The 27,931-nt window shown below is 32.9% G+C and overlaps 1 protein-coding gene across 1 annotated transcript; it reads right to left on the bottom strand.

The window, feature by feature from the left end:
• Positions 1–18,527: 18,527 nt before the first annotated feature.
• Positions 18,528–20,613, bottom strand: LOC113395709 (flexible cuticle protein 12-like). Its single transcript, XM_026633385.2, has 3 exons — positions 20,590–20,613; positions 19,271–19,392; positions 18,528–18,835 (listed from the first exon to the last, which is right to left on the bottom strand). Exons 1-3 carry the CDS (start codon positions 20,596–20,598, stop codon positions 18,643–18,645), a joined length of 324 nt encoding a protein of 107 aa, XP_026489170.1. The 5' UTR covers positions 20,599–20,613; the 3' UTR covers positions 18,528–18,642.
• Between the last annotated feature and the right edge of the window lie 7,318 nt (positions 20,614–27,931).

Genomic DNA, 27,931 nt, shown 5'->3' with positions numbered 1-27,931 from the left:
ATCTTATCACACTTAATCAATCTTTTAAGGAAAAAATATTTTAAATAACATTCTGAACAAATATAGGTTGTTTTATTAGGCTTTACAGTACATATATTGTTTACTTAAATAGTACATCTGCCATAAAGTAGTAGTCCAGCACTGCTGGGCAAAAGCGATCCTTCTCGAGGAGAAGGTTTGGTACATATTTGACGACGCTGCTTAGCGGAATGACGAATATATGATGAGTACACTTGTGGCAGATTTACTACGAGTACTAGATGATATTTTCCTTATCATTTCGAGCACGGGTTGAATTATAAACAGATGAATATACAGTCACGATTAACATTTAATTTAGCCACTGAATATGACATTGATTATTCTTAAACAGTTTCTGTTATCGGCGAAGTTTAATATATATAGTACAGCCTGTAAATTTCCCACTGCTGAGCTTAGGCCTCCTCTCCCTTCTTCCACCACGCCGGTCTAATGCCGGTTGGTGGATTCACAGGTGGCAGAATTTTGTTGAAATTAGACCTTTTTCTTACGATGGTTTCCTTCACGGCAAGTGATGAATAATAAACACAAATTAAGCACATGAAAATTCAGTGGTGTTTGCCTGGGCTTGAACCTGCAATCATCGGTTATAGAAGATATACGCGTTTTAACCACTGGGCCACCTCGGTTCTTTAATCATTTAATATGATGCAGCTTTATTCCGGACTCGATCGCAGCGCTAGCTACATTTAACCAATTAAATACACACAAAAAAACATCGAAGTCGGTCCAAACGCTTCAGAAGAATTAAGTTACCTACGTACAGAATATTTATAAATATACTGAATATAGTCATAGTTAGCAAAATCTAACTTTTATTTCCAATATTGGAACTAAATCGACTGCACAAGGTTACCGTTTGCAAAATAATATCTACATATAAATTGTAAAACGTTTCTGAACTGTAACAAAGACCCAGGAATCTCGTACATAAAACAAAATGTATAATAAAAATAAAAAGACGCAGTGACAGGTTACTTTGGCAGCCTTCCTGGGATGCCTGTTCCTACATAAGAGGTGCGCTAGGAAAGTAATGTCTTAGGTCGGAATACGAATTGCTAGAATATAGTGATAACTCAAACGTAGAAGCAAACCATACCTTAAGTAGATAAACTTAGTTTTTTTATTTTTTTTATTGATTATATTTATTTTAATAAACTTACGTAGACTCTTGGACATCTAGCCATCGCAACTTTAACTACAAATTGTTTACCCAAAGGTTGTCTGGAAGAGATCACTAGTTAAGCGATAAAACCGCCTTTTGTATGAGTACATATTTTTGTCACATTTATCTCTGTATGCTATTTTTCGTTTGCTGTGAAAGATATTTGTATATATTTTTTATTAAACCAAGATAGCACAGTGGTTAGAACACGTGAATCTTATCGTATTTCGTAAGTTCAAATTCTGCTTCATGTAATTCTACCAACCAGCATTAGATCAGCTCGGTGGAATAAGCTTCTAAATCTTAATCAAACTCTGCCCAGTTTCTAATCAAGCTGTTATTTGAATAGTTCCTTTAAGATACTTTATTTTAATTTATTTTGATTTTAGCAAGGCTGTCTAGGCACACGTCACTGTAACACGGAACAGCTTAGTTCCCAATGTTGGCGCGCAATTGGGGCATAAGACCGGCATTGGCGATATAAGATCGTTAATATTTCTTAAAGCGCAGTGTCAAAAGTCGGTGGTGACCACTAACCGTCTGGTGGTCAATTTGCCAATTTCCCTTACAATGTTTTCCTTCCTTTAACACTTGAATCTTCTGTTGATGCCGTATGTATCCTCTCCTAGAGACATCCTTGTGATTTCTCAATTCGAGTACACGGTGCCCTCGTCGCGTCGTCTCTCGTTTTCTTTCGGAAGCTTGTCGGTTCTAAGTGCACTAGTCAAAGGGTCCTGTGAGCGAGCGATGAAAACGATAGCGCGCCATAGCATATAGCACCATAGGCCAAAAGTAGCAATATTATCTCGGTCCATAGCTGCAGGCATCCGGAGCTCAAATGACAACTGGACCATTTGGGCTCTATGCAGATCAATCTCCACGTTTTGGTTCTATTCTAAATAATAAACTAATGAATTTGTCTGTTTCGAAATTAAAATTATTGAAAAAATATTTTCGCATTAGATAGACCATTTATTGTGAAACGTTGTAGACAGACATCTAAACTACTATCCAAAGGTTTCGTTTTTTTATCATGAAAAAACTTCATAAACGATAAGTAATTGTTCAATAAAAAAAATGTACAAGAAGTATGTTTTAACATGTTGAATTGTTTTCAGTAAAGATATATAGTTGAAATGTCTGCAATGCGTAGTACCACTTAAAGTTTACGATTGAACGAATTTAACTTATAGCGCTTGTTGGCAAAGAGTTACCCCAATTTGTTTAGCAAAACTGTGCATACACTGCCCACCTAGTATTTATTGAAGTTAGAATTACAATGAGACTATACGAAATGTTGGCAATAGAATTTTTTTTCTTTGAAACTATTTTTTACAATTAGTGTGTTTTAAATGTAAATAAAGGAGTATATTGATGGTTTCCAAACTAATATTATAATTATGAACCGAGGTGGAGTAGAACACGTGAATCTTAACCGATAATTGCGTTTTTAAAACTGGAGGAAGGAGGAAGCTAGTAGCGAATAAGCTATTATTTGCGTGCGAATTTTAATGAATGGCCATTAATTCATGCACTTGTCACTGCAAATTTGCCAAAGATATTCTTAAGCTTGAAGTCCGTTTAATCATAAAAATACATCATAAATTTAATCATAATTTAACAAAAAAAGGCCATTATTTAAAATAACTTTACTAAAATTTATTACGTTGAGAAAATTTTATAAAATACTAATTCATTATTATTTAAATATTTAAATAAAACTATAAACTTACAAATTGGTTGGTATGGTTATAACTAAATAGGTTTGGCTTGTCGCTTTAGCTTGTTCGATTATGTTCTTCAAATTAAAATTCTTAAACCAATATCAAAATCGTTTCTCATTCGGCAAATATTACGTAACGAAACACCTTCTTCTATTTCGAACTTTACAAAAACGACTTGTTATACGTATTACTTGTTACTTTTATTTAGTAGATTTTAATTTGTATAAAAATATATATTTTGTTAACAATTATTTACACGAATACTTTGATTATATACAAATAGAAACTAATAATAGTTACTGTACAAATCATAAACGCGTGGAATGGTGGCAAGAATGCTAGCAGTATTTTGCCGTTGAATCACAATTCCGATCCTGTGGGCAAAAAATAAACTATACCTTGTCCAGTGAAGGCAATGGGACGAGGTGTTATTCCAAGAACACTATAGTTGTTCTATAACTTTATGTCCAGAACTGTGCAGGACTTATCGTAAAATTTACTTTTAACTGGATCCATGATGACCTGTACAAGGTAGAGTATTCCACGAGATATTAAAAATACTTCGTTATTCAATAATCGTTTGAAAGACGTTCGAATTTCATATAACTCGTCACTTCATATTTTTAAGGTTGCAATTCCCTTTAACCGCGTAAGAAAACAATTTATTCGTATTGCCCATATCATAAACCCAACAAAATAAAGGTAAACAAGAGGCCGGTTAACGTCTAAACGTAATTTGGGAAGAAAAAACACTGGCCATTACTATCCTTATCTTGGGTAAGTCAATTTTCCTCACTACCCTAAACCTACAATTTCAAATTTACGCTTGGAATATGCGTTTTTGAATCTTACTGCATTAAGAATAAAGGTGTGTCGACTGGGGAGGATTTTCTTGTAGCGATTACAATGTTCAACCTGGGTATGTGGAACGTTGACAAGGTGGACGCTGATCTGATCGTATAATCCCCATAAAATAAGGTAGCAAAAAAATGATGACACACCGGGATTTATATTTTATATATTTATTTAAAGATTATATATATTTGGAGGATTTGGCTTACTTTTTCAGACATCTTGTCAGACACCAATACGGCTTAGTATGTCTGCATCTGCGTTCAGCCTTACAAGGGCTTTCAAAACTAAAGTATATAGGCATATTCTCAGCAAATATTTAAAATAATCATTTCATAGACAGTTGTTGTTTAGCTTAAGTCATTATAGACAAAAATCCACAGATTGCAATAAGGGATCATCATCCCACTGAGCATAACCATAAAGTATATTGAAATAAAATTATTAGAATTCAAGGATCCTCACCCATTACAAACTTATTTCTTGTGTTATTGTTCTTAGTTATGTCATAATATTTGAATCAAAAAGTAATAGTAAAAATATTTGATAATATTGTTATTGCGTGACTATTAAATGAGCTCGGTGTATCGCAACTGGTCTAAAATAATCCGTAGCGGGCCGGTATCTGCGCGTTCCGGGCGAGCGCTTTACGACGTCCTTGGTAATGGCCAATCGCACCTCGCTAGCTCGATCGTTTTCCTATACCGAGTTACCGAGGCAGTAGCCCACACCTATTGGGGAATAGTTTTACTGAGATTCCGAAGGCTACTCGTCAACTGAATGAAAATAAAACAGCCTTATCGAAGAACCAGATAAGGATAAATTAGGAAATGATGATTTTTATATAAATGATACCGGCCGCCATTTTCTTATCTGCTGGAATCATTGACTTGAAGAAAGAATCGTTTAAGATTTGATTAGAATTTTAAAAAAAAAATGTTGCTATGCTAATGTTCCAAATTAATAAAACCATTAAAAAAGTTAGCCTATATTATTTTAGCGAATTATTTTAAAAAAATCGCTAAAATAATACACATTTTTGAATATAATTTGTATTATAGACAACTTCATAGAGTACAGGCAAGGCATAAATTCAAATGTGAGTGAAATATATTTTTTCCCCAACTGCCTTCGCTCAGGTGAACGTAAATCACTCGTCTAGACGAGTTTTACGGCTTTGCTGATGCACGCACTGTAATATAAGCACTTTATTGTATTGGATTTTTCTCCTTGATTGTACACATGACAAGATTGGCTGAAGGAAGTCGTGTTTTTGATCTCATTTTATTGTTTATGGTATCTCCGAATCAAGTTTTATTAATGTGGACGAATTTATTGCACGTGTTTTGACCGATTCGGAACTAGTCGAATTAATTATAACTTGTTAATTATACGAAATATTTTTAGAATTATAGTTTAGATATAGAGACACCAATGCAGCACACAGAACTGGCCGAAGTGACGCGATTTAGAGGTGTTTGTTTAACTGAGGACTGCTGAAGTTTGATTGAAGGATGGTTCAATTGTCATTTAATCTCGTTACAGGTCAGTCCTAGTCTATAACAATTGCGTCAATAAAAAGTCAAATGCAAATAAACTTGACTCCTGTTATTACCATTGAAATAAAAATGTGTAGTTATTTATATCTATGTATGCCTTTCCCAAGGTTCTTCCGAATATAGTCGGTTATTACACACTGTTACATTATTTATGCAACACAAATGTACATAAGTTACACATCGTTTTATTAAAAAAATATAAAACGAATTGAAAAACAAAAACTCATAGATCGCCAACCTTTTCCCGCGTCCCATTCACAAATTCCGGACACACTGCTCGCATAAACATGGCGGACGTCACAAGGTGTGCTTTATAAAAAATAAAGTGCGATTTATTAAAGGGTACGGTTTGGGAAGCGGATCACGTACGGAACCCGCCAGATTTGAGTTTCCGCAAAGGTATGAGTAGTTCTTCACCGATATAAAGTTTTCCCCTTTTTCTATGAGATAGTAATGTGAATACTATTGAAATCATTTATTATTTGTACGTTTTGTTGAATGTTTTAATTTTGGCGTTGTCGTGATAAAAAAATGTTTTTGGGAAAAAAACCAAACGTAAACCGTAACCAAATTAGTTCTCTGGTAAATAAGAGTATCGTCAAGTTACATGAAGAAGTTTTTGGTATTTATTTCTGTTACTTATAATTGTTTTAAATATATCATTCAGGTCATCATAGATGTGAACGTTAATATTTTCAGATAAGGAAGGAATCAACGTAACTCAAATTTAGCCTCTTGACGTATTTCCACGACTTAATAGGAATTTATATTCAAAGTCTAGAACTCTCTGTGGACAACTTTCTATTTAATTTCAATCGGTTACTTAAACGTGGGTAATAAATTTATTTGATATATAAGAGATGTTAGATATAATCGCATGTGCTTTTTGTTGCTAATGCTATAGATAAAGTTCTTTGACATCAAAACACATTACCTTTTAAATGTCCTGGCCCAGGATTTACGAACCATTTTCATCATAATCTGCAGGGGACAGTAGAAATCAACAAAAAGTTCAATAAATTTCATTTTATTTCTATGCAATTGAAAAACTTTTTTTTATGTCATTGGTTGGCGGACGAGCATAAGGGTCACCTGTGGTAAGTGATCACCACCGCCCATAGACAATGGCACTGTAAGAAATATTAACCATTCCTTACATCGCCAACGCGCCACTAACCTTGGGAACTACGAAGTCATGTGCCTGTAGTTACACTGCCCCTGTACACACTTTAACTTTAACACTGGCTCACTCACCTTTCAAACCGGAACACAACAATACTAAGTAGGTAGGTACTATTGTTTGGCGGTAGAATATCTAATGAGTGGGTGGTACCTACCAAGATGGCCTTGCATAAAGCCCTACCACCAAGTAACTTGAATTATTTTATTCATATTTTATTTTATTGCCGGTTTTTCTATTACTATTAAGTTATAAGTTCTGAATTAACGTCATATGTGTCAAAGAAAACTGAATTTTATGCCAACTCCATTGAGCTGAAATTTTGGACACACTTTTAGTTTTGGTGATATTAGAATCTAATATATCTCACAACAAATTTTAGTTCAGCGCACTAATTAAATAAAAGTGTATATTTATTTATTTATTAACTTGAAAATACATTGGTCAAAATCCATGAATTGTCATCGCTTAAAAAGTAATGTAGTTATATTTTCTTTTTTATTTCTCAAATAAATTGATTTAGCAGATTTAATTTAACACTATCCGTCCACTGTATTATCTTAACCTTATAGGACAGGGGCCGAACGATCCCCATACCTGATGCGCCGTCACGTCTCACACTTTGAATGGCAAATCACGAAGAGGTAGACCTTTTGGGCCTCTGAGACCCGGTATGAAAATAAAATGATTGCGAAGGGTCCGCGGGCACTGTATTAAAATATTCCCAACGGTTGCGGATATTTGCCGAGCACCTGATGTTTGGAAATAGTTTGCAGAGTTATACTTCGATTTTATCTGTGATAAATTGCGTTTTGGTGACGTCGTATTGTGATAGCTATTTCCGAGACGGTTCAGTGACTGGCAAAACACATAAATCATAATGTTCAGATTTTTCATATGATATTTGGATGGAAATTTTATCTCGAGTTCTACATAGCAGTGAAACATCGTGAGAATTTTTGCATAAATATGAAAAAATACATTAATTATAATTTAAATTATAAAATCAATAAAAGCAACATTTAAATGGCGGCAACGCACCTACAAGCCCAGCGCTGTTGCAGATGTCCATGGACGATCAGGTGAGCCTCCTGCTCGTTTGACATACAACACATGACATTATTATGTATGCGAATATATTAAGTTGGTACATTGAAAAGATCGTAGCGTTCGATATTTATATTATATAACTACTTTTTTGGAGATCGAGGTATGTTGTAATTGTATATTATTATACTACGTATAAGTTATACTTTGTATATGATATAATAAAAACCTATTGTTCGTTCGTCCTCGTGTTATTTTTGTCATACGGTTTTAATCTCTCCTAGCTAAACCAGAGCCAAAGATTTAAAACTGTTTTTCGTGAATACCATCATCGTATTTCTATCCTTCACCATTCAAACGGTGACTCATCTATTAAAGATGGATAAATATAACCGACTTTGATTTATCTGAATATATTTTTCTTTTATTCAAATTAATTACACTCTTTGTAACTGGATTACATCTTTATAATTATACAGGGATGTTAACCCTAAACGCAATACTTGAAGGCAGGTGAAGGGTTGTAGAAAGGAATGGAGTCGCGCATTAGTTAGCATGAATTAAGCTATCTGCATCGGATTAATTGAGATATTGCTCAGTGCTTCCACTAGATACAGAGTGTTCTATGTTTTACAAATATAATAAACTGTAAAGAATTTACTTGACTAAAATCTGAGCTACAAAAGTACGCGTTTGCAACGATATATGTGAACTTCACACAACACCGAATTCCACAAAGTAAGATATTTTTTCAAGATTGCTACGCTAATTATTGCCATCTTTTTACTTTTATTTACGCTTAACGTTTTAAGGGAGTTAATTTAAAACTGAGACGTTCGTTGTATAAAATTTTTCTAGGAGTTAACATGTTACATATCTTAGTACTAATCTCAATTTGTGAGCAATTTCACTAATAGTCATTTTATTAGATACTATTTCATAAATTTATAGCATCCTGTATAGTTAGTGTACCTCCAACAAGGTGCGCTCCCGGAGGATCTGAATAAATTACTGAGAATAATTCCAAAATTAACATTTTTAATCTTGTAGATGTTACTCAAATAAATTAGTGATTCCTTTTACAAGAGATTTAAGATGAGCGATGTACTAAGATACTACTTCAAACACTAAAGGACCATGAAATTACCTTAACAAATAATTGGTACCTGTATTTAAACCGTATTCTAAAGGTAAACTTTATTAAATAATTCAATAAAAATTGTGTTTTTTTAAATGTTTTACTTGGTAGGTCAGTCCTTACTTCCATTTTATTCTGCCCCTAAACTTCATTACTTAGCATTGTTTTATTCCGGCTTGAAGTGTAAATGAGCCAGTGTAATTACAAGTGCAAGAGGCATAATCTCTACGTTCCCCAGGTGGCACATTGGCGATGTAAGTAATGGTTAATATTTCTTACAGTGCCTATGTCTAATGCCCACCTTTCGTGACCTCATTTGTCAGTGCACCTACCTATTATAAACTTCAAAAATATGCTATGATATACATATACGATCGATAAATATTAACAAAACCAAAACTGTGTCACAGTTTTACATAACCGCGCAATTTTTCATTCTATAAATGTCCCTCATCGAATCACACTTAATTTCGCTGCTGTTAAACCATCATGAAATACATCAACGGAAACAAAACACAATTAAACACAGTGCCGCTAACTGGAAAACGCAGTGGCCGCGCGACCGCGACACACGCACCCATTATCGTATTTCAACCGGTCATTTGTCCACTGAATCACTCACCTGACCGTGCCTTGATGTATAACCCCCTTTATTGCCTACCGTTTTAAGACCATTCTCTACCTGATACATAGCATGCTATAGCTCAATTCGTGACATTTTTTGTTAATTAATTACATTAATACGTCATTAATCTTACTCGCTATGATCATAAAGTTAAAAAAATATGATCGAATAAAGTAAAAACTATTAAATGGTTATTTTACAAGATGAATTAAACAAGATCAAAATGTAGATTCTATCGAGGAAAAATCACTTAAAAGTTAATATTGCATACGTATCACAAAATGATTATGTCTAATATCTCTCTCTCACTCTCTCTCTATCTCTCTCTCAAAATTTAAATTTAAATCTTAAAATTTTCAATACAAGTAACAAAGATAATAAATCTCTTTGGTAGATAATCGTTAGGGCTAGCACGGTGGTTGAAAGGCCCTAGGATCAGTATAAACCAAATAAACCGCAATTAATAGCGCTATGATATGCCCAGTATATGGTAAGCAGACAGCCTTCCTAGCCACCGTTTTAGTGGAACCATTTGGTATAGTCAGCTCGGTCACGGCATGTTGATTACTAAATAAATTTTCTATGAGAATTTTCGTTTGGGCATTTGAAAGTGCGTACTTTATGGTCTGTTTAGTTTATGGTACGGTTTCATGATATGAAGTCCGTATATTATTGTTTTCCGACCTTTATTGTTGCCATTAAGTTTATTAAAAAATAATATTTAAATCCCTATTTACATCCTTATTTTCTTATTCCAGAGATAATGTTTATCCATTATGTTTAGGAAAAACGTAATTTCTCTCACGCAAAGACAACTTTTGCGTTCGTGAATTTTCATGCAGCATATACAATAAATATTTATAAATTATGAATTCATCATATAAAATAGTAACTTTTGTGTCTGTTGCAAGAGCCAGTCGAAACTGGTTATAAAATAATATAAAGCCGTTAAAATGAGGATTTAGAAGTGCTTGCAAGGGCTTAATTGAACTAAGTATATTTTGATTATCATTTTAAATTAAAATAATGACGAACATACATACGGACACACGCGCTTCAAATTTTTTAGAATTTAAACAAACAACTATAATAATCAGACGTATTTGAATAGGACTGTTCTCAGTATCTAAATAATACTTATTACGTGTAAATTCAATTTCCACCATTAAATTCAATTTAATACACCTCAGGGCTTTTATCGGAAAACTGATAATTTTCAGCGCTGACAAAGAGGCGAAGCGAACACGCGTGAGATGAGATTTGCATGCAAATTTACAACATCCGTAGGTGAGGTCACCGCAAAAAATATAATTAATCAAATAATAATTAATTACAATGAATACAACCCTTGAGTCTTATATTAATATATTAATTTACTTGGTCGCAGAGTTCAGAAAACAGAGTAATTTATCTTATTGAACCCTTATAATATTTTTATATATTAAATTAAATTTTAAATATTTATTATAATCTTATTATTATTTTTAATTAAATTTGTATGTTTCTTTCTAGTATTGGTTAAGTCAATGAATGCGGATACAAATTGAGGCAAGCCCTACTCAATTTACATGTGCTTAATTTGTGTTTATAATTCATCTCGTGCTCGATGGCGAAGGAAAACATATTTTCAATGAAATCCTACCACATGTGCCTTCACCAACCCGCATCGGACCACGTTCTCCTGTTACTTTACCTTTTTTGTAAAGTATAAGTTAAGACAATTAATATTTGATACTTTTTTCTCTCCATTTTATTTTATCGCCCTATAAATATTGTCTGTAATGTGTGATGACTCGAATAAACTTTTCTTATTTTACTGTAGTCATTTCTTTTATTACTGTAGTCACTGTTTTTAAAGAATAGCTTCATTAATAATTTGTATCTAAGAGCTATAAAACATTTATATAACTAGTTTTTTATCGATTGTTTCATTAAAGATCAAATCTGATTACAACATATTTAAAAATTAACAAATAACAAACAGTTTCGTGAATATGTTTAAAGATTATTATCACTTGTAAGAGATGAGTCGTGACCTTAAATCAAATCTAAATGCAATAAATAACAAAGAGCTCACAAAATAAACAGTCTTTCTTGGCATCGTTGCGCCGAGCTGGGCCAGTGATTAGAACACCTTGCCCGGGGCCTTAAAAGACAGGGTGGGTACGTAGCACGTGAGGTAGGGACCTTGCGTTTCCTATTTCAGACGGCCCTGAGGAGGACGACAGCCGGTATGCCACTATCGAAGAATGAGGGGGGCGAAATCACCTTCGCCCCTGAGGATAGAACGGCCATCGCAGTAGTCTTATTGGCTAGGAATCCCACATAACACGGTTTTAAAAGTGATTAGCACATGTTTACCGAACATTGCCGTTTTAAACTCTTGCTGGGTTTACCACTTCAGTTGAGTATTTTCATTTTAATAATTCACCCTACAGTACTTGAAAGGGAAAGAAAATATCGTTAGACTTAAGTATTTTGCATGTTTTAGACCATATATTTAGTATCAACCAATGTCTTATCTACTTCTCATCGAGAGGAAAGGAGGCCAACAGCCCGACATTTACAGGCAGTTTCCACTCCTAATACTTTGAATCGTATAAAAATACACGACTGTTATACACAGTCATTTAATTTTATTCGAAATTTTGTATCACTCGAGCAATGCATTTAATTATGCTCTAGTAGTCATCGAGGGCCATCAACGGAATACAAATTCCGTCGAATGACTTGAACAGAAGCGTGATAACAGCCAAATTGTTGGAAAACAGCGTGGAAAGTACTAAAACTGCTATCAAGGTGGACGAAGTTTGTAACGGACGAAGTGCTAGTGATGCGACACCTTAATAAAATATCGACTTAGCAAATTTTCTTACACATTAAACATTTTTACATCACATAGCAAACTATGAACATAAAAAATACAAATATTATTATATAAATTTATATTTTCAAGATTTTTAATTATGGAGAAGCTGAGAGGGCCCAGTCATTAGAACACGTGCATCTTAACCGATGATTTCGGGTTCAAACCCAGGCAAGCACCCACTGAATTTTCATGTGCTTAATTTGTGTTTATAATTCATCTCGTGCTCGGCGCTGAAGGAAAACATCGTGAGGAAACCTGCATGTATCTAATTTCAACGAAATTCTGCCACATGTGTATTCCACCAACCCGCATTGGAGCAGCGTGGTGGAATATGCTCCAAACCATCTCCTCAAAAAGGGAAGTTTACGGGCTGTTAATGTAAGTGACCTTTAATTTATTGTTACAATATTTATTTTAGATTTTTCATCTTAAGTTTAGAATACAAATTTGACTTTATGAATTTGCATGTTGGTAAACTAGTGGTGACTAAAAAACGTCCAAACTTCACTATAAGAAACAACTGGATATTATAGTGTCTTGATTTTTAGGTTATTTACAGAGTTTTTAATGGCCGATGCAAATATGGTATTTGTTGTCGCTGTCACGTACGTGATATTTGTTTAATGTATCGCTTCTCGATATCGATACTTCTCACCGCCAGTCGTCACTAGCATCACAAGGAAACGAACGAAAGTGAATTCCTTTCACCTGATAGAACGGTTATTAGCCAATTCGATACCCATTCCTATCCTAATAGAAGTATAATAAAAGGGTCCTCTCTCTATTTTTTCGTTTATTCGTCGAAAAGGTAAGAATAATTTTTTCTTATTCAATTTGTCCGACGTAGCAGTTCGGCGGTTGATTTTGCGATTTATCGATAGATCTTCTTAAACGGATAACAGAATTTATTACATTTCGATAAGGTAGAGAAAATAAACTATTCTTCAATAGGAATTGGGTTTTATCGACGCTCGATCACTTGACATGTTAATTACAAATTACAGATTTTTATTTTTGGTAACGTCCCGAAATTACAACTTTGAAAAAGAAGTTATGCTATTTTTATTTTATTTAACGATTTAAACTCCGTTCTACTGGAGCTGGAAATGTTTAAAGTCCAAGTGGTCCAATAATTTTCATACATTGTTTATTACATTGTCTTCAATACTTTATACCTTTCATTGATTTTCTGTTATATATAAAGCATTATATAAAGTACGCAACTCAGCCGTAATTTTCCACCCTTTATATCACAACCACTACCAGCCAGCGCATGTAATCGCTTCACCTATGTTGACAATGTCCTCACTCATGTTTACCGAGCTCTTTTTAGTGCAATTTTAGGAACTATTATAAACTAAGTAATCACTTCCTCTCATAGATAATCTAAATGTTAGAAATATAAAACATATCTCAATCCGTCGACTCGTAACTAACTATTAGATCTAAGAAGTCATGTCCCTTGAGCTGTATTACACTTATTCAATTATCATTTGCTTAGAAACACAGCATTACAAATTATTGTTATACCAGAAATTTGTGAAGGGTAGGTCCAAGAAGATAGTCCTTGGTGATGGGCTTTACACAGATTGCTCTGAATCATTCTTCCTACAAGTTGAGGAAATATTTGTAATAGAACATTAAAAAGGTCACATAAAATTACAAACAACTAAACATTATTGTTTTGTGATAACATCAAACAGACTAATTTTATTATTAATCACTTTTCCTTTTTAAATGCCGATAAGCTGTTGCCGCACCTGTGACAACATTTTACAACTGCAATAAATTAAAAAAAACTGCCTACATTATTACGTAACATAAAGGCTGATGTAAACTGTTATATGATTTCCCCTTGAAAAGTGTACATAACTGAAAACCAAATACATTTCCCCTGGCCGTGACGCCATGTGCCCGTGATAGTACGCGTTAATATTACAGGTGCGCTTGATCTATGGACCGAACGTGCTGGAAGCGAATACAAGTTAGATGATATTCGCGGAAATGTGTATTTTATATTGTGTTCATTATGAAACTTCGCAACTCAAAATATATACTAATTTTACATGTGCAATCGTGTGTATCTACCAATCATAGAGCTCCGAAATGACGTATATTGACAGGAACCAATCATCTATACTGATCTTTTAAATGCGAAAGTAACTCTGTCTGTTTGTTGCTCTTTCACAGCCAAACCACTGATACGAATTTGATGAAATTTGGTATGGAGGAAGTTTGAATTCCAAGGCAGGACATAGACATACATTTTTATGCATAATACCTACCGGCCAACCGCTTAAACGCGAGGAAAGCCGAGAGTGACAACTATATATATATAATGAAACAAAAGGAAACGACACTATCTTTCCATTTCACTCATCTCAATGAAGTTTTATTCCTTGCAATGTGTTGCAAAAATGGATTTTGTCATATATATTTATTCGTTAGTCAATACTGGTTTATATTTTTCTATGTCTTAAAATTAAAATATATGTGTGAATTTACGTTGATTTCAAATCAACATCAAGGATGAATTTTGGGTACCACTATTCTATATAACTATGTTATTATAATTTATGTTACTTAGTAGTTAGTTTACTTGGTGGTAGGGGTTCCTACAAGCCCGTCTAGGTAGGTACCACACACTCATTAAATATTCTGACGCGAAGCAGCAATACAATGTGTTCTGGTTTGAAGGGTAATTGAGCCTGTGTAACTCAAAATGAACAGGCACAGTGGACATAACATCTTAGTTCCTAAATTAGGTGGCACATGATTAATATTTCTTACAGTAAAGTCCATGGGCATCGATTGCCACTCAGCATCAGGTGGCCTATTCGCCCGTCTACCTAGTGATATTATATACAAAAAAGTTATATTTACAAGAAAAAATACACTACAAATTAATCGCTTGTATATTACGCCACACGGCACGTGTAGACGTGTAACGAAAGAACAAGCGAAATATTTGTTAAAACAACTCGTCTTGAACACGTTTACGGGCCGTGTTGTGATTTATGAATTTAAAAAATGAATTTCACAACATGTTTTATTTGCTGATGGTGCATTTTAATTTAGACGGATTACATGGGTACATTTTTTTAATACCAAAACCTCATTATTTTTCTCCATAATTCCTATATCCTATATACCATATATATTCCTATAATATATATGGTATAATTTATAAGTATTCGTTGTTGAAGATGAGACCTTGTTTTCAGTTTACATATTTAGCAAAATATAACACTTAACCTACTTACAAGAATCACAAAGAGCATAATATTCGAATTCGCGTTAATATCCTCGGTATTGTTTCCGCGTTATCTCCACAACGCGTTTTTTACGATACTTAGCGAAGTTTTTTCCTGCAAACGTCTAAAAGTTTCAATTTTCCTGTCATTAAACGATTCTTAGAGGCGCGTGCGAAAGTGAAAAAAATTGAGGACAATCAAAATCACGTTGGCTTCGATCGTTTGTTTTTTTATACCTTTAACTGACGAAGGAAACCTTATACTTTTTTCTTAATCAAATGACTAAACCTAAGGTGCATATTAAAGAAGTAAAATTTGTAAGTTTGAATATAGAACGTGTATCTATATATTACATACACATTGATAAAATATACCTCAAAGACGTATTTAAAATTAATTTTAATCATTACATAGTATAAAACAAAGTCGCTTACCGCTGTCTGTCCCCATGTGTGCTTAGATCTTTAAAATTACACCACGGATTTTGAAGCGGTTTTTTTTAATAGATAGATAGATTCAAGAGGAAGGTTTATATGTATAACACATGCACAAAATAGTAGAGAAACACTGATAATTTTAGAGGTTTCCAAAGTGATATCGTAAATAAACACATTTTTTGCGCTTACATTGCAAATGCTGGCTCAACCCTGCGAGATAGATCAAAATAATATACTATAGTATTATACACCTTAAAAAGTCCGCGATGGTATATTTCTATCTGTTAGGGAAAACCGGCATTAACCAATTTTTATCCTCTACTTTTTACGAGAAATATTGACTTATTTTCGAAGAGATTTTAAGCAATACAGCATTAATCATTATCCAATTAAGTACCTTAAATATATTGTGCATGTAATATAGATCAAATGGCTCTTTACAGGATATAATTTAAATGAATATTTTCATAGACATAGCAGTTTGTACTGTCTAACGACTGAAAAACTGTGGACGTTGTAATATATTCTGTAGTATATTTAGTGGCAGCATTGCATCCGTGCGAAGCCGGGGCGGGTCGCTAGTTTATTATACAAACAAGACCACGTCAGCCAGTATTTGCTAGAATTATATATTTCAATTAAAATTAAACGTTGCTAATTCCTGTCACAAAGAGGTCTTAATATAATTAAAATTAATGAGATATATAAACGCGTAAGTACGCTTATATCACAGAGACTAAAATAATATTCGTCCATTAAAAAAATTGAGTTACCTAAAGCAAGGTGCACAAGTAAGGTACGTAAGTAACAATAGTGCATTAACACCTCGTATCAAAGCTTCTTTGATGTCGCAGATGTAATCTCAGTCTTACATACTGCTCTAGACTCGAACTGTACTCTACTTTACTAACGGGAGTTGAAAATTAAGAGTGACAATTTTTATCGAAATTAGGTACCCAGTGACAGTAATAAATGATACCTAGTCATACATTCATTTTTAATAAATTACTAATGTTCAAATAAGGTGTGTTTAAGTTTTGCAAACTAAAGGGCCGTTTGATATAAATAAATTGTGGTTTTAATTTTTTTTGATTGAAAAAGATCTTAAGTTATATTTTAATTATATAAACCTTGATGATATGACGCGTGAAGCTAAAAAATAGGCGATCAAATGTCACGGTGGATTCGCATGATTTTTAATTAATAGATACTGAACATCAAAAGCAATTTAAAAAAACTTTGAGGATGTTTTATTCATACAAATTCCGACAAACCAGTATTTTATTACATAATATGTCACGACAAGTAGAATTAAAATTAGTGTGAAATATCAATAGTAATATAATTTATTTATCAAATCCAATGGATTAACAAAAATATGCTCTCAATGCCATACAAATTATATTATTTTATTATGATATTTTGAATAAGCAGAGCATACATTCTGCAAAGCCATTATAAAGGTCTATTTACCACAATGGAACTCCTTTTCTGTCCTTTGTGGCGTCGCCTTTGATTAACTTTGATCTAGGTGAGTACGACTAATGGATTGTTAGGACTCTCAAAGCCTTCACCTGAATGCTTTTTGTCTTTATCTCAGTTAGAATCACGCTTTGTACTTTGAAAGCTAAGTGAAATGAAAACAACGTACTTTTTTTTTATTTTCTATTGTGTCTAGATGTATCGATGGAGATAACGGACGCATTCGAATTATTTTAAAATTAAATTAAAATTCATTTGATAGTCAAAGTCAAAGTCAAAAATCTTTATTCAATATAGAAGTGTTTACACTTGCTTATTGATTGTCAAAAATCTACCACCGGTTCGGAATTTAGCACCTCGGACCTGAGAAGAACCGGCGAAAGAAACTCAGCGGGATATATATATATTTTTTTTAACCATTATTATGTACAATGATAATTATATTATATTTAATTATATGATAGCCTTTTATAATTGTCTTTTTTTTAATTTAATTTTGAAGATTTATATCCGATATATACTGTTTCCTCACCATTATGAATTGCAATAATAAGCTTATGCAAACTCAGTAATTAATGATGTTTGCAATCGTAAGTTAAGTTTTAGGTGTTCTATAGCTATTACAGTGACTCAAATGCTTTATACTAAATTACAGAAGACAATTTAATTTATTCGTCGTCCTTTATATTATGATATTTTTGAAAAACAATATGATAAAAAAATGTAAATATCTCTACTCAATAAAATTTTGAAATTACTGACTCGCGTACAGCACACAGCCTAAACCGGTGGTCTAACAGGATGATTTTGTATGGAAATTCGTAATTTCTGAACTTAGAAATATGAAAATTGGTATTATGCGATATACCACTCACTGATTAATCACGAAATCTCAGAACCCATAACACCTACAAACTAGAAATTTGGCAGGGAGGTTCCTTATAGGGTGTAGACATCCACTTCGAAAGATTTTACGAAACCCCAGCCCGAAAAGAGTAAAACGGGGTTTGGAAGTTTCGAAAGCCGCAGGTTCAGCTAGTATTATTACATAATTAGCAACGCTTTGCTGTCTCACCCACTTAAGTTATGACGTGATAAGCGTGACATTCATGTTCTCTTTATTATGAACAGGGATCACAGGAATAAAACGAGAAAATGTTTTGGAATCAAAAAAACATATTTACTATTCTAACTATGTGCAAGTCCAACAACATGACAGTCGCTTGGTGGTCGATTTAGACTAGATCATTTTGATTTTCGCTGATATGTATTTATTGGGAGACGGGGAGATGGGCGCCTTGTGGCTGGAAACCTTTCTCGTTGGCGATGTAGGTCACGCTGTATAAAACACCGTCGTCACCGTAGTAAGAGTACTCGCCGCGGACTTCGATGCCTTCGTTTTCAGTTCCAACGTTCTTCAGGGTCCCAACTTCCTTAACTGACTTGCCATCGCTTGTCTGGACTCTAGTTAAAAAAAATATTTGCAATTAGAATCGTTCGTTACAAATTAATAGAATTGTGTGAGGAAAGAAAAATTACATCGAATTGAATCGAATTTTTTCTCAGCTAGTATTATAATTGAAAATATGCTTTCACATATTTACTTCTCAACTGAACATCGTGAAATTTAACCCACACATTTTTAGGGTTACATATATTTTAAAGTTAAAGGGTATAAAAATTCAATAGTGCTTGTCTAAGTTTTAACCCGCGTTTATCGGTTAAGGTACACGCGCTTTAATCACTGAGCTATCTCGACTCAACGTTTATCAATTATATCAATCAAAGAATACCACAAAAACATCACAAATACCCACAAACTTCTCCAATGTGCACATCGTTTATTAATAATAATTATGTCTTATTACTATAATCTAAATAAATGTAATGAATACGTACTCGTAACTGTATCCATCAACGCCGATGTTTACCAAATCATTTTTTTCGACGACGGCGTTTTTGGAGTCGATTTGGGTTGGGAGAGCGACGGCCGCGGCGACGACGAGAGCGAAAACAATGAACTGTGAAAGAACATTAAATGGTGTTTAGAGAAATATAATAACTATCAGATTTGTTGATATCAAAATTAGAAATACTCTGTATTAATATAATATATATACTTATAGTACGAGCTAGTTACGAGCACTTTAAAATCTTAATTTTTACAATTAGTTGATGACACGCTTTAATTTGTAAATAATTTTATCAAGAACTATTCGGTGATTAGATTATGAAAGGCAAGACCAGCCTTTCAGCCAATAAATATCAAAGTGAATTATTGTATATACATAATAACAGTAATTTGTAATGCAAGCTTTCTTATTAATTAAATACTTATGTAATTTAAAATATTTCTAAAAATTTAAAAATGTTCCGGTGTTTAATTATACATACATACAAGTTGCAAAGGGTTCTCTAGTAAAACAAGTTAAAATAAACTGACTAAACATATTTGAAGGAAAATTCTTTAGAATCCATATTTTCGTAGTATTTTGTTTAATAATTATAACGTTATGTCAACAATCCGTCCTCCAGAATAAGCATTGTCTTATTATTATTCAATTTCAAATACGTCAATCAACAAACAGAATAGTCGTAATTATTGATATTTACCTAATTGTAATCGCAATTGGTAAAGGTCAACGCGAATTATATTTCGGCGCAAGTAAGGACCGTTCCACAATACGGTAAGTATTAGCAATTACACAAATCTTAGGTTGTTCGATGTACTATGTATGTTCGATGTACCGATGTTCGTTTGACGTTAAGATATCATATTCTTTTTTTTTTTCTTTTTCTAGAGTTTATATTCGCTAGTTGAGCGCAAAATATTCTGCCAAAGTCACGTGTAAAATAGATAAAAGGCTATTCAAAAAATATTGATATGAACTTGAATATAGAATTTGATTCCGAACAATGCTGTTAGCATTGTAATACGGTTAAAATTTTTATTACACAAAAATAAACTCGAAAATGTAATGTAATTATTACGTTACTGTAATTTAGGTCTGCCTGTTATCAAACTTAACTTTAAGTAAATTATAACTGCTTTGATTTGCTGATTCACACACATTGATCGCACTCGCAATTTAATACGAAATCAATGACCTTTAAGTAAAAACACAATATGGTTGATTTTAAAATAATTAGTATACAATTGAACCAAATAGTAAATTTTATAAAATAAGCATTACGATATATTAGAAGTAAATACTTACGGACTTCATTCTTTTGGTTTGGTTTAGGCTTCGTAGTCTACAAGGATGTACAAACGACTGTGATTAGAATATGCGTTTCGCACTTTTATATACCTCTTTGTGATCCACCTAGTTTGCATATACATATTTGAATGTTTGCTTTTAGTTATATGGATTTAGATGCATTTTTGGTAGAGGCATGTTTTACTTTTTACGAGTAAGTTAGTTGATATACATTTTTATCTCTTTTTTTAATTTAAAGTAAGAGTTTTATTGTTTTCAAGTTTTGTGAATATTTATACAATATGTATATGTAGTTTTATACAAAAATAGGAACATAGTATATATTGTATTATCTACCAATCCGTATATGAATAGCATGGTGGTACAAGCTCCATAACTTTTATAAGCCTGTTACACATTACGTTACGTTTTACATTACTTTGCAAATCGTATAATACGCCTTTATTTGAAACGATTTCAGAGATGATAACGAAGCTTGAAGCTTAATTGATTGTTGATGTTAATTAAAATATTCTTTATAATTAATAATATTTATTATTATGCGTGAAGTGATTTAGGAATTTTTAAGCAATAAAGTAGTTAATAATAACTACGAGATAACATAATAAGTATACTAGTTTGACTTTTTATATTAACTGTTTATTTATTTTATTTAAATTATTTTTTAATTAATATACGTTAGGATAATATTTTTTTCGTACCTAGTCTAATGAACATAAATTAAAGATTTTTTTAAAGGGAACTGTTCACCAATATATTTAGAGTTCTTCAAGACGCTGGATTGGACTGGGTATTGAGTCTATGCAAGCAGTGAGAACTTGCCAGAATTATGCGAATAGAGCCTAAGAGAGTCTTCCCATGTTCAACACCCATGTCGTGCCGGGGCCGATATACGTCAAAGGGAAATGAAGATATGGATGATTATACCAACCAGGGTCAAATCATACAGCTCAGTAAGGACACCTTTGAGAAGGAAGTCGACTGAAGAATTTACTTGGGATGTGCGCCAAGTTTCGATGAAATCGATGTATATATGTATATAAACATATGTGGAAGCGAAATTTTTCAATGAATGTGTTAATTTACCTGTCATGACGTAGATGCCGAAACGTGGATACAAACTAAGAAACTAGTCCACAAATCCAAGATCGCTCAGCGTACTACAGAGCGAACTACGCTCGGAGTATCCTTGATAGATAAAATCAGGAATGAAATAAACCGGAGAAGAACTGGAGTTACCGATATAGCTTGCAAAATTAGGAAACTGAGGTGGCTGTGGGCTGGTCAGGTACGTCAAAGGACCGATGGCCGCTTGAGCATACGAGTCCTAAAGTAGAGACTACTAAGACTATGACTACGGAGTAAGACTACGGAGACTAATAAGATCGCGTGACCCGATTGGATGCAGTAGGTGGAGAGCCGGGAGTCACGGCTATATGCACAAGCGACCCCGTGGCGCCCTTCGAATGGACAGAGAAAAATCAGTGGTACCTACTACTGATTTTTTAGTGGGTATTCCGGCACTCGAGTCCCACTTAGTCGCGAAAGTGCTATTTTCCAGCGAATAAAAAGGCGGAGAGCCGAGAGAGTCTTTGGCACACCTTGCACCTTTGACTCAAACACTAACTTATATGAGATTTAAGTACTATATAATTATTTCAAATGATCAATATTACTTCTTTATATAGTATTGTCTAGGTCTTTGTTTGATTATTTTTTATTACGCATTTTTCTATAAAACGTAATCGTTGTGAATTTAATTAACTTGCAATGTAAGAATGCAGATATCTTTATCCTTTAAGATGAAATTTTGTATACACGCGAAGTGCCATGACAATGCATGGTCAACTGTGTGACGTCATTCTAAATCCATCATGGCGGAACACCCAAGATGGCGGATATTTTTTTAAAATTAAACTTGCTTATTTGGATAGCGAGACAAATTAATTGATTGTAGGCAGACGAGCTAACTGGCCATCTAATGATAACTGATCAATGTTTAGTAACCACTGCGGTATGTGCACAGAGCCGTATCCCAAGTATCATATTAAGTTTACAGTGTAATGTGTGAGTATTTACATGTAAATATGCCCGTAAGGACATAACATGTTCCCAATGTTGGTGACGCATTAAAGTAAGGAATGGTTAAGATTTTTTACACTGCCAATGTATATGGCCGGTAGTGGTCACCTACTATAACGTCGTCCATTTTTTTATCTAAATATCTAAATAATAATAATACTGAAAAAAGTTTTGAAGATATTTTAAATAGTTCAGACTTCAACGAAAAATTGTTCGTTGCTGTTGAATATTCATTAAAACGTAGGTAAAATATTTAAATTATTCAGTCAAAAATATATTTTAAATTACATATAGCAATTCTTTTATCTTTACGTATCAGAAATATCTATTATGTTATAAAAAAGTATTTATTTTCTTATACCTGTGACAGCATGTCCTGATATATTATTTATATAATACATATTAATACGAATAAAATAAAAATAAATGTATTTATATGTTTCCAAAGTGACCATTGTTTTATTTTTATATATCTGCCTATTAGTAAAGGTCATCTTCAAAACGCACAAAAAATAATAAATGGAATCAATATTATAACACTAATTTATCGCGGGCGAAACCATGAGACATTTTTAGTAGTGTAATTAATTTCATCTCAAACAATTTTTAAATTGAAACATTCTCTAACGTATTCCTAGAACAAGCGAAGGCACTATAATTATGTAACACTTTAGGCACTCGAATTCATTTGCTTGCCGACCTTGACATTCACTTTCGTTTCGTGTCAAACGTGCTAAGTATCATCCGATCCGATACGACGTGAAGTTTCTTCTTTATACTTAATAAATTCTATCGAAAAAACCTTATGAAGCTTATCACTAATTTACATCGTCTTAACAAACAAGCTATTTATTGTTAAATATATAATAGACTAGCTGTTAGCCGCCTGTATCGCTGAGCATTTAAAACAATTACCCCTTTTTATTTTAAAAATCAATCAATAACTTTTAATGTACCTACATCATGTATAAAATACATATTTAATAAAGGACACTATTTTTAATGACCGAGTAAACCATACTACAACAATAGACCTAGTCTTAAAACATAGAATTATATTAATTATTATGGATAATTATTTCATTGTAGTTTAATTATATATTAAAGACAAAAAATCAAAGTAGTCGAACGATCGTACACAATGCTGTGGTTTAGTGTCGTTAAATAAAGATGTGTTTGGAATTATAGTTCTAAACTCGCTTGTTCGGTTTCAATCTGCCGAAGATGGCAAACGACATAACAGATATGAATTATGAAAGTAGAATAATATTTAAATTCATACCAATATTGTAATCGATTTAGTTTAATGCACGTAATTTAAATTTATACTTTTCTTTAAAATACTAAATACATCAACTAGGTATAGCCCTTATATAAACGTATTGGCTCATTCGCCATTGCAATCAGAACAAACCAACGTCTAATATTGCACCCGCCCAGAGGGTCTTATGCAAGGTTATAAGTAAATATGTATTATGACTCTTTAAAATAAATTAAGTAGATCCTCTAAGGATTTTACTTTATATATGAAACTAACCGAGCCGAGATGGCCCCTTGGTTAGAACGCGTGCATGTTAAACGATGATTTCACGTTCAAACCCAGGCAGGTACCACTGAATTTTCATGTCTAAGCAACCTGCACGTGTCTAATTTCAACGAAATTCTGCCACATGTGTATTCCACCAGCCCGCATTGGAGCAGCGTGGTGGAATATGCTTCAAACCTTCTCCTCAAAGGGAGAGGAGGCCTTTAGCCCAGCAGTGGGAAATTTACAGGCTGCTAATATAAAAAAATGTAATGAAACTAACTAGTTGACGATATGCTTATGTTGCAATATGTGTACGACGCTGTAAAATTTGGTCGCCATTCAACATTTTTTTATCTCTTTGTTTATAATTTATTGATAGTTTTGTAGCCAATGGACCGATTACACCAAGAAATAAACCTAGTACACATTTCCAGTATTATTTGCATATAATCATATTTTATATGATATTAAAATTTTAATGTTAGTGCTGTCTTATAATAAAGACGTATTCAAAATAAATGTAACTTAAATCAAATTATAGACATAATACAATTATGAACAAAATGTATATATACAAACAACAATAAATAAAAATAAAACACTTCGAACAGAAAATCCGTTTGTTACAAAGCGCCCTTGAACCAACAAACTTTAGGTATAAAGCATGATTTTTGATCATTCTAATCGTTCAAGCTCGTACGACCAATTTTTCGCCGTTCTATAAAATTATCACATTAATTAAACATAAGGCTACGAGTTAGGAATGTGGATTCTACCAAGGAGAATCTTCATTATGCAAATTGACTAATACGAAATCCTGGTTTTTTGTCATCTAAGTGGTATAATTATGTATGAAATATAATTTACTTGTATTACATAAAATAGAGTGACTAGTCACTCTCTTATTGGTTCCTCTCGAATGCACCAATATTTTAAAGTGTGTAGCGTTATAATGAAATTGTGTTAATACTATGTTCAAAGTTTAGTATATGACTGTACTATCACATTACGTCACAACTAAGTTTGTCGACACATAAAGTCCGTTCTGCACTGGAGTAGTTACATTAATAAAAATAATAATTTTATTAAACACAAAAAAAAAACAAATTTAAGCTAATATACCAACACTTTAAATAAAACAAAATTCAAGAGATTTGCGAGTAAGAACTAGCCATTGTTGATTGCGATTATCCACCGCCAGACTTAATCAGATCAAATTGATGGTATATATTATTTAGATTGATCTAGTGGCTAAAATCCCGAAACTTTTTTATATCATATAGATAGGTTGGCTGGCAAATGAGCCACCTGATAATAAATAATTACCACTGACCATAGACATTGGCATTGTAACAAATATTAATCGTTCCTCATGTCACCAATGCGCCACCAACCAGTGGCGTAGCTATCGTAGGGCCAGGTGGTGCAGTGCACCAGGGCCCCGGAGCTCAGGGGGCCCTCTAACCGAAGCTTTGAAAAGAGCGGGTCAGTTAATTCACCAGCTCTTGAAGCTAAAAAACCTCAACCCTGCTCACACGCCTTTTTTCCTATCTAGCATTTTGAAGAGCAATATAAGTTAAAGAAGAAGTGGAAAGGGGGTGAGGGCCCGATTCTTTTCCTATGCACCTGGGCCCTTGCCCACCTAGCTACGTCACTGCCACCAACCTTGAAAACTAAGTGTTATGTCTCTTGTGCTTATAGTTACACTGGGTCCTTCTCGCTTCAAAACAATTTATTATTATAATAAAAACTAAAAAACAATTTATTATTTTTCTGTGTAGTAGTAGCTTTATATATAACTTAACACTTACACAACAAGGTTAAGGGCGAGGTCGAGAGGTCAGCTTAGGAGTGGTCAAATATCGATTTGCAAATCTCATTATGTAGCTGTCACAGTAATTGTTGTAATTATTTCGATATTAATAATTATTAATAACTGTGATTAATTGTTTCTTAAGAATTATATATGAGGATTTTGTATTTTTTTCAATATAGTTAAACCCGAGAATGTAAAAAAAAATACTCACTCGATTCTCTACAAAACTACAGGAATTTAAAAAAAAATTACATTATTCATAGTATTGTTATTTACAGTATTTTAAAGTCCCACTGTCCCACTTCTGGGCAAAAGCTCGACTTGAGGAGAAAATTTTGAAGCTTTCATTTCTGCTCCAACGATGAATATGCATGTGATAGAATATCATTTAAAAAGTCAATCAGTTGCTTGTCCGAGTACGAACTCCTCGGCTAAGTCTCACAAGTTATATTCTAACCACTGCGCAAACTCGTCTCATATAAATAAAATTATACTAAGAATTCCACGAATCTCTGATTTCAAGAATTGACTTTGACCAGTGTTCACCGAATGGTCACATCACATTAGCATTATTGAAACGTTTAGTTAAAATATATATTGGAGATATGCTTGTATTTTATTTCAAAAGTTTTTTTTATTATACTAAAAAATCGATTGAAATACCGCGGAGAAAATGTATTGAAGTTTTATTACTTTAAATATTACAACTATTTTATTTTATAAAGTTGATATTTTACTATGAACGTCCCAGTGTATATATATTTAAGTTATAATAGATTTTAAACCATGTGTGAAGCAATGAGTATGTATATTAGGTAACTTGGCTTTATCTATATTAAACTGACTTAAATTCCAACATCAGAACATTTGCCAGTAGCGTCAAACATGATATCGAGCACAAATTCTAAATTTTGTTTTGATAGAACCTTTATAACTATATAAATGTCACCATTTTTTTATTAGAAAGAAAATAAACACGAGCTACCTGACGGCCAAGACTAGTTCTGTAAAAAATGTAAACCATTACATATGCCAACAATGCGCCGCCAACCACTTGATTTACGATATGATATCCCATGTGCCTATAATAAGTCACTGGTTCACTAACCATTCAAACCGTTATTCAGAAAAATAAACAAATACTGTTCCAGATTTGCGCAACCGTGACAGAACAGGCGGCCCCAGACGAACTTGCAAGAAAACCCACCAATAAGAAGCTTATACCGATTATTAAAGCAAACTATCTCACAATAGCTATGACGACATCAAAACTTATAAAATAATCTAAACATGTTCGAAGAACGACAAAATTTCGGATTCCAAGGATAACATTATAATTTTAATGAGTTAGCTGATAGGCAGATGAGTGGCAAGAGGCGGTCAAATAGAATTAAAAAACTTGTGATATGTCAGAGGTTAACATATAAATTAATCTGGAAAATGACGATCTTCAATAAATATATATTATGTTTGGTACCCTTCGTATTAAAATATATTTCGAATTGCGATTGAAATATGATTTTATTATTTCATCGCCTTCATTATATACTCTGATCATTTTGCTGTGTATATTATAAATGTATATAATTAACAATATTATTTAAGTAGTTGTTCGAATAAGTAATATTATAACAATAGGTAATGATTTTGAACTGATCAAAATATTCCTCACATAAAGAATGTATGTACTAATAATTATTGTGATTGTTATTTTAACTTTTATAATATTATAATTAGTGTTCTATCAATATACATCACGTCACGTATTTATTATACGATTGTGTTAGACAGAGATAACTGCAGCATATTTCTTTATAAAATTATAATTTAAACTTTTAAACTTTGTAATGTCTACAACGCAAGCTATGCGAGTATTAACGGAATAAAAGAAGTAGTGGAATAAAATACAAAAG

This window comes from Vanessa tameamea, chromosome 7, assembly GCF_037043105.1.
Source record: "Vanessa tameamea isolate UH-Manoa-2023 chromosome 7, ilVanTame1 primary haplotype, whole genome shotgun sequence".
Taxonomy (NCBI): domain Eukaryota; kingdom Metazoa; phylum Arthropoda; class Insecta; order Lepidoptera; family Nymphalidae; genus Vanessa; species Vanessa tameamea.
This window is presented reverse-complemented; position numbering and strand designations above follow the sequence as displayed.

Excerpts from the sequence above, each read along its gene's own strand:
- LOC113395709 (XM_026633385.2), bottom strand. Across the intron at positions 18,836-19,270 it reads GTTGATGGATACAGTTACGA|AGTCCAGACAAGCGATGGCA; the intron begins GTACGTATTCAT and ends TTTTTTAACTAG.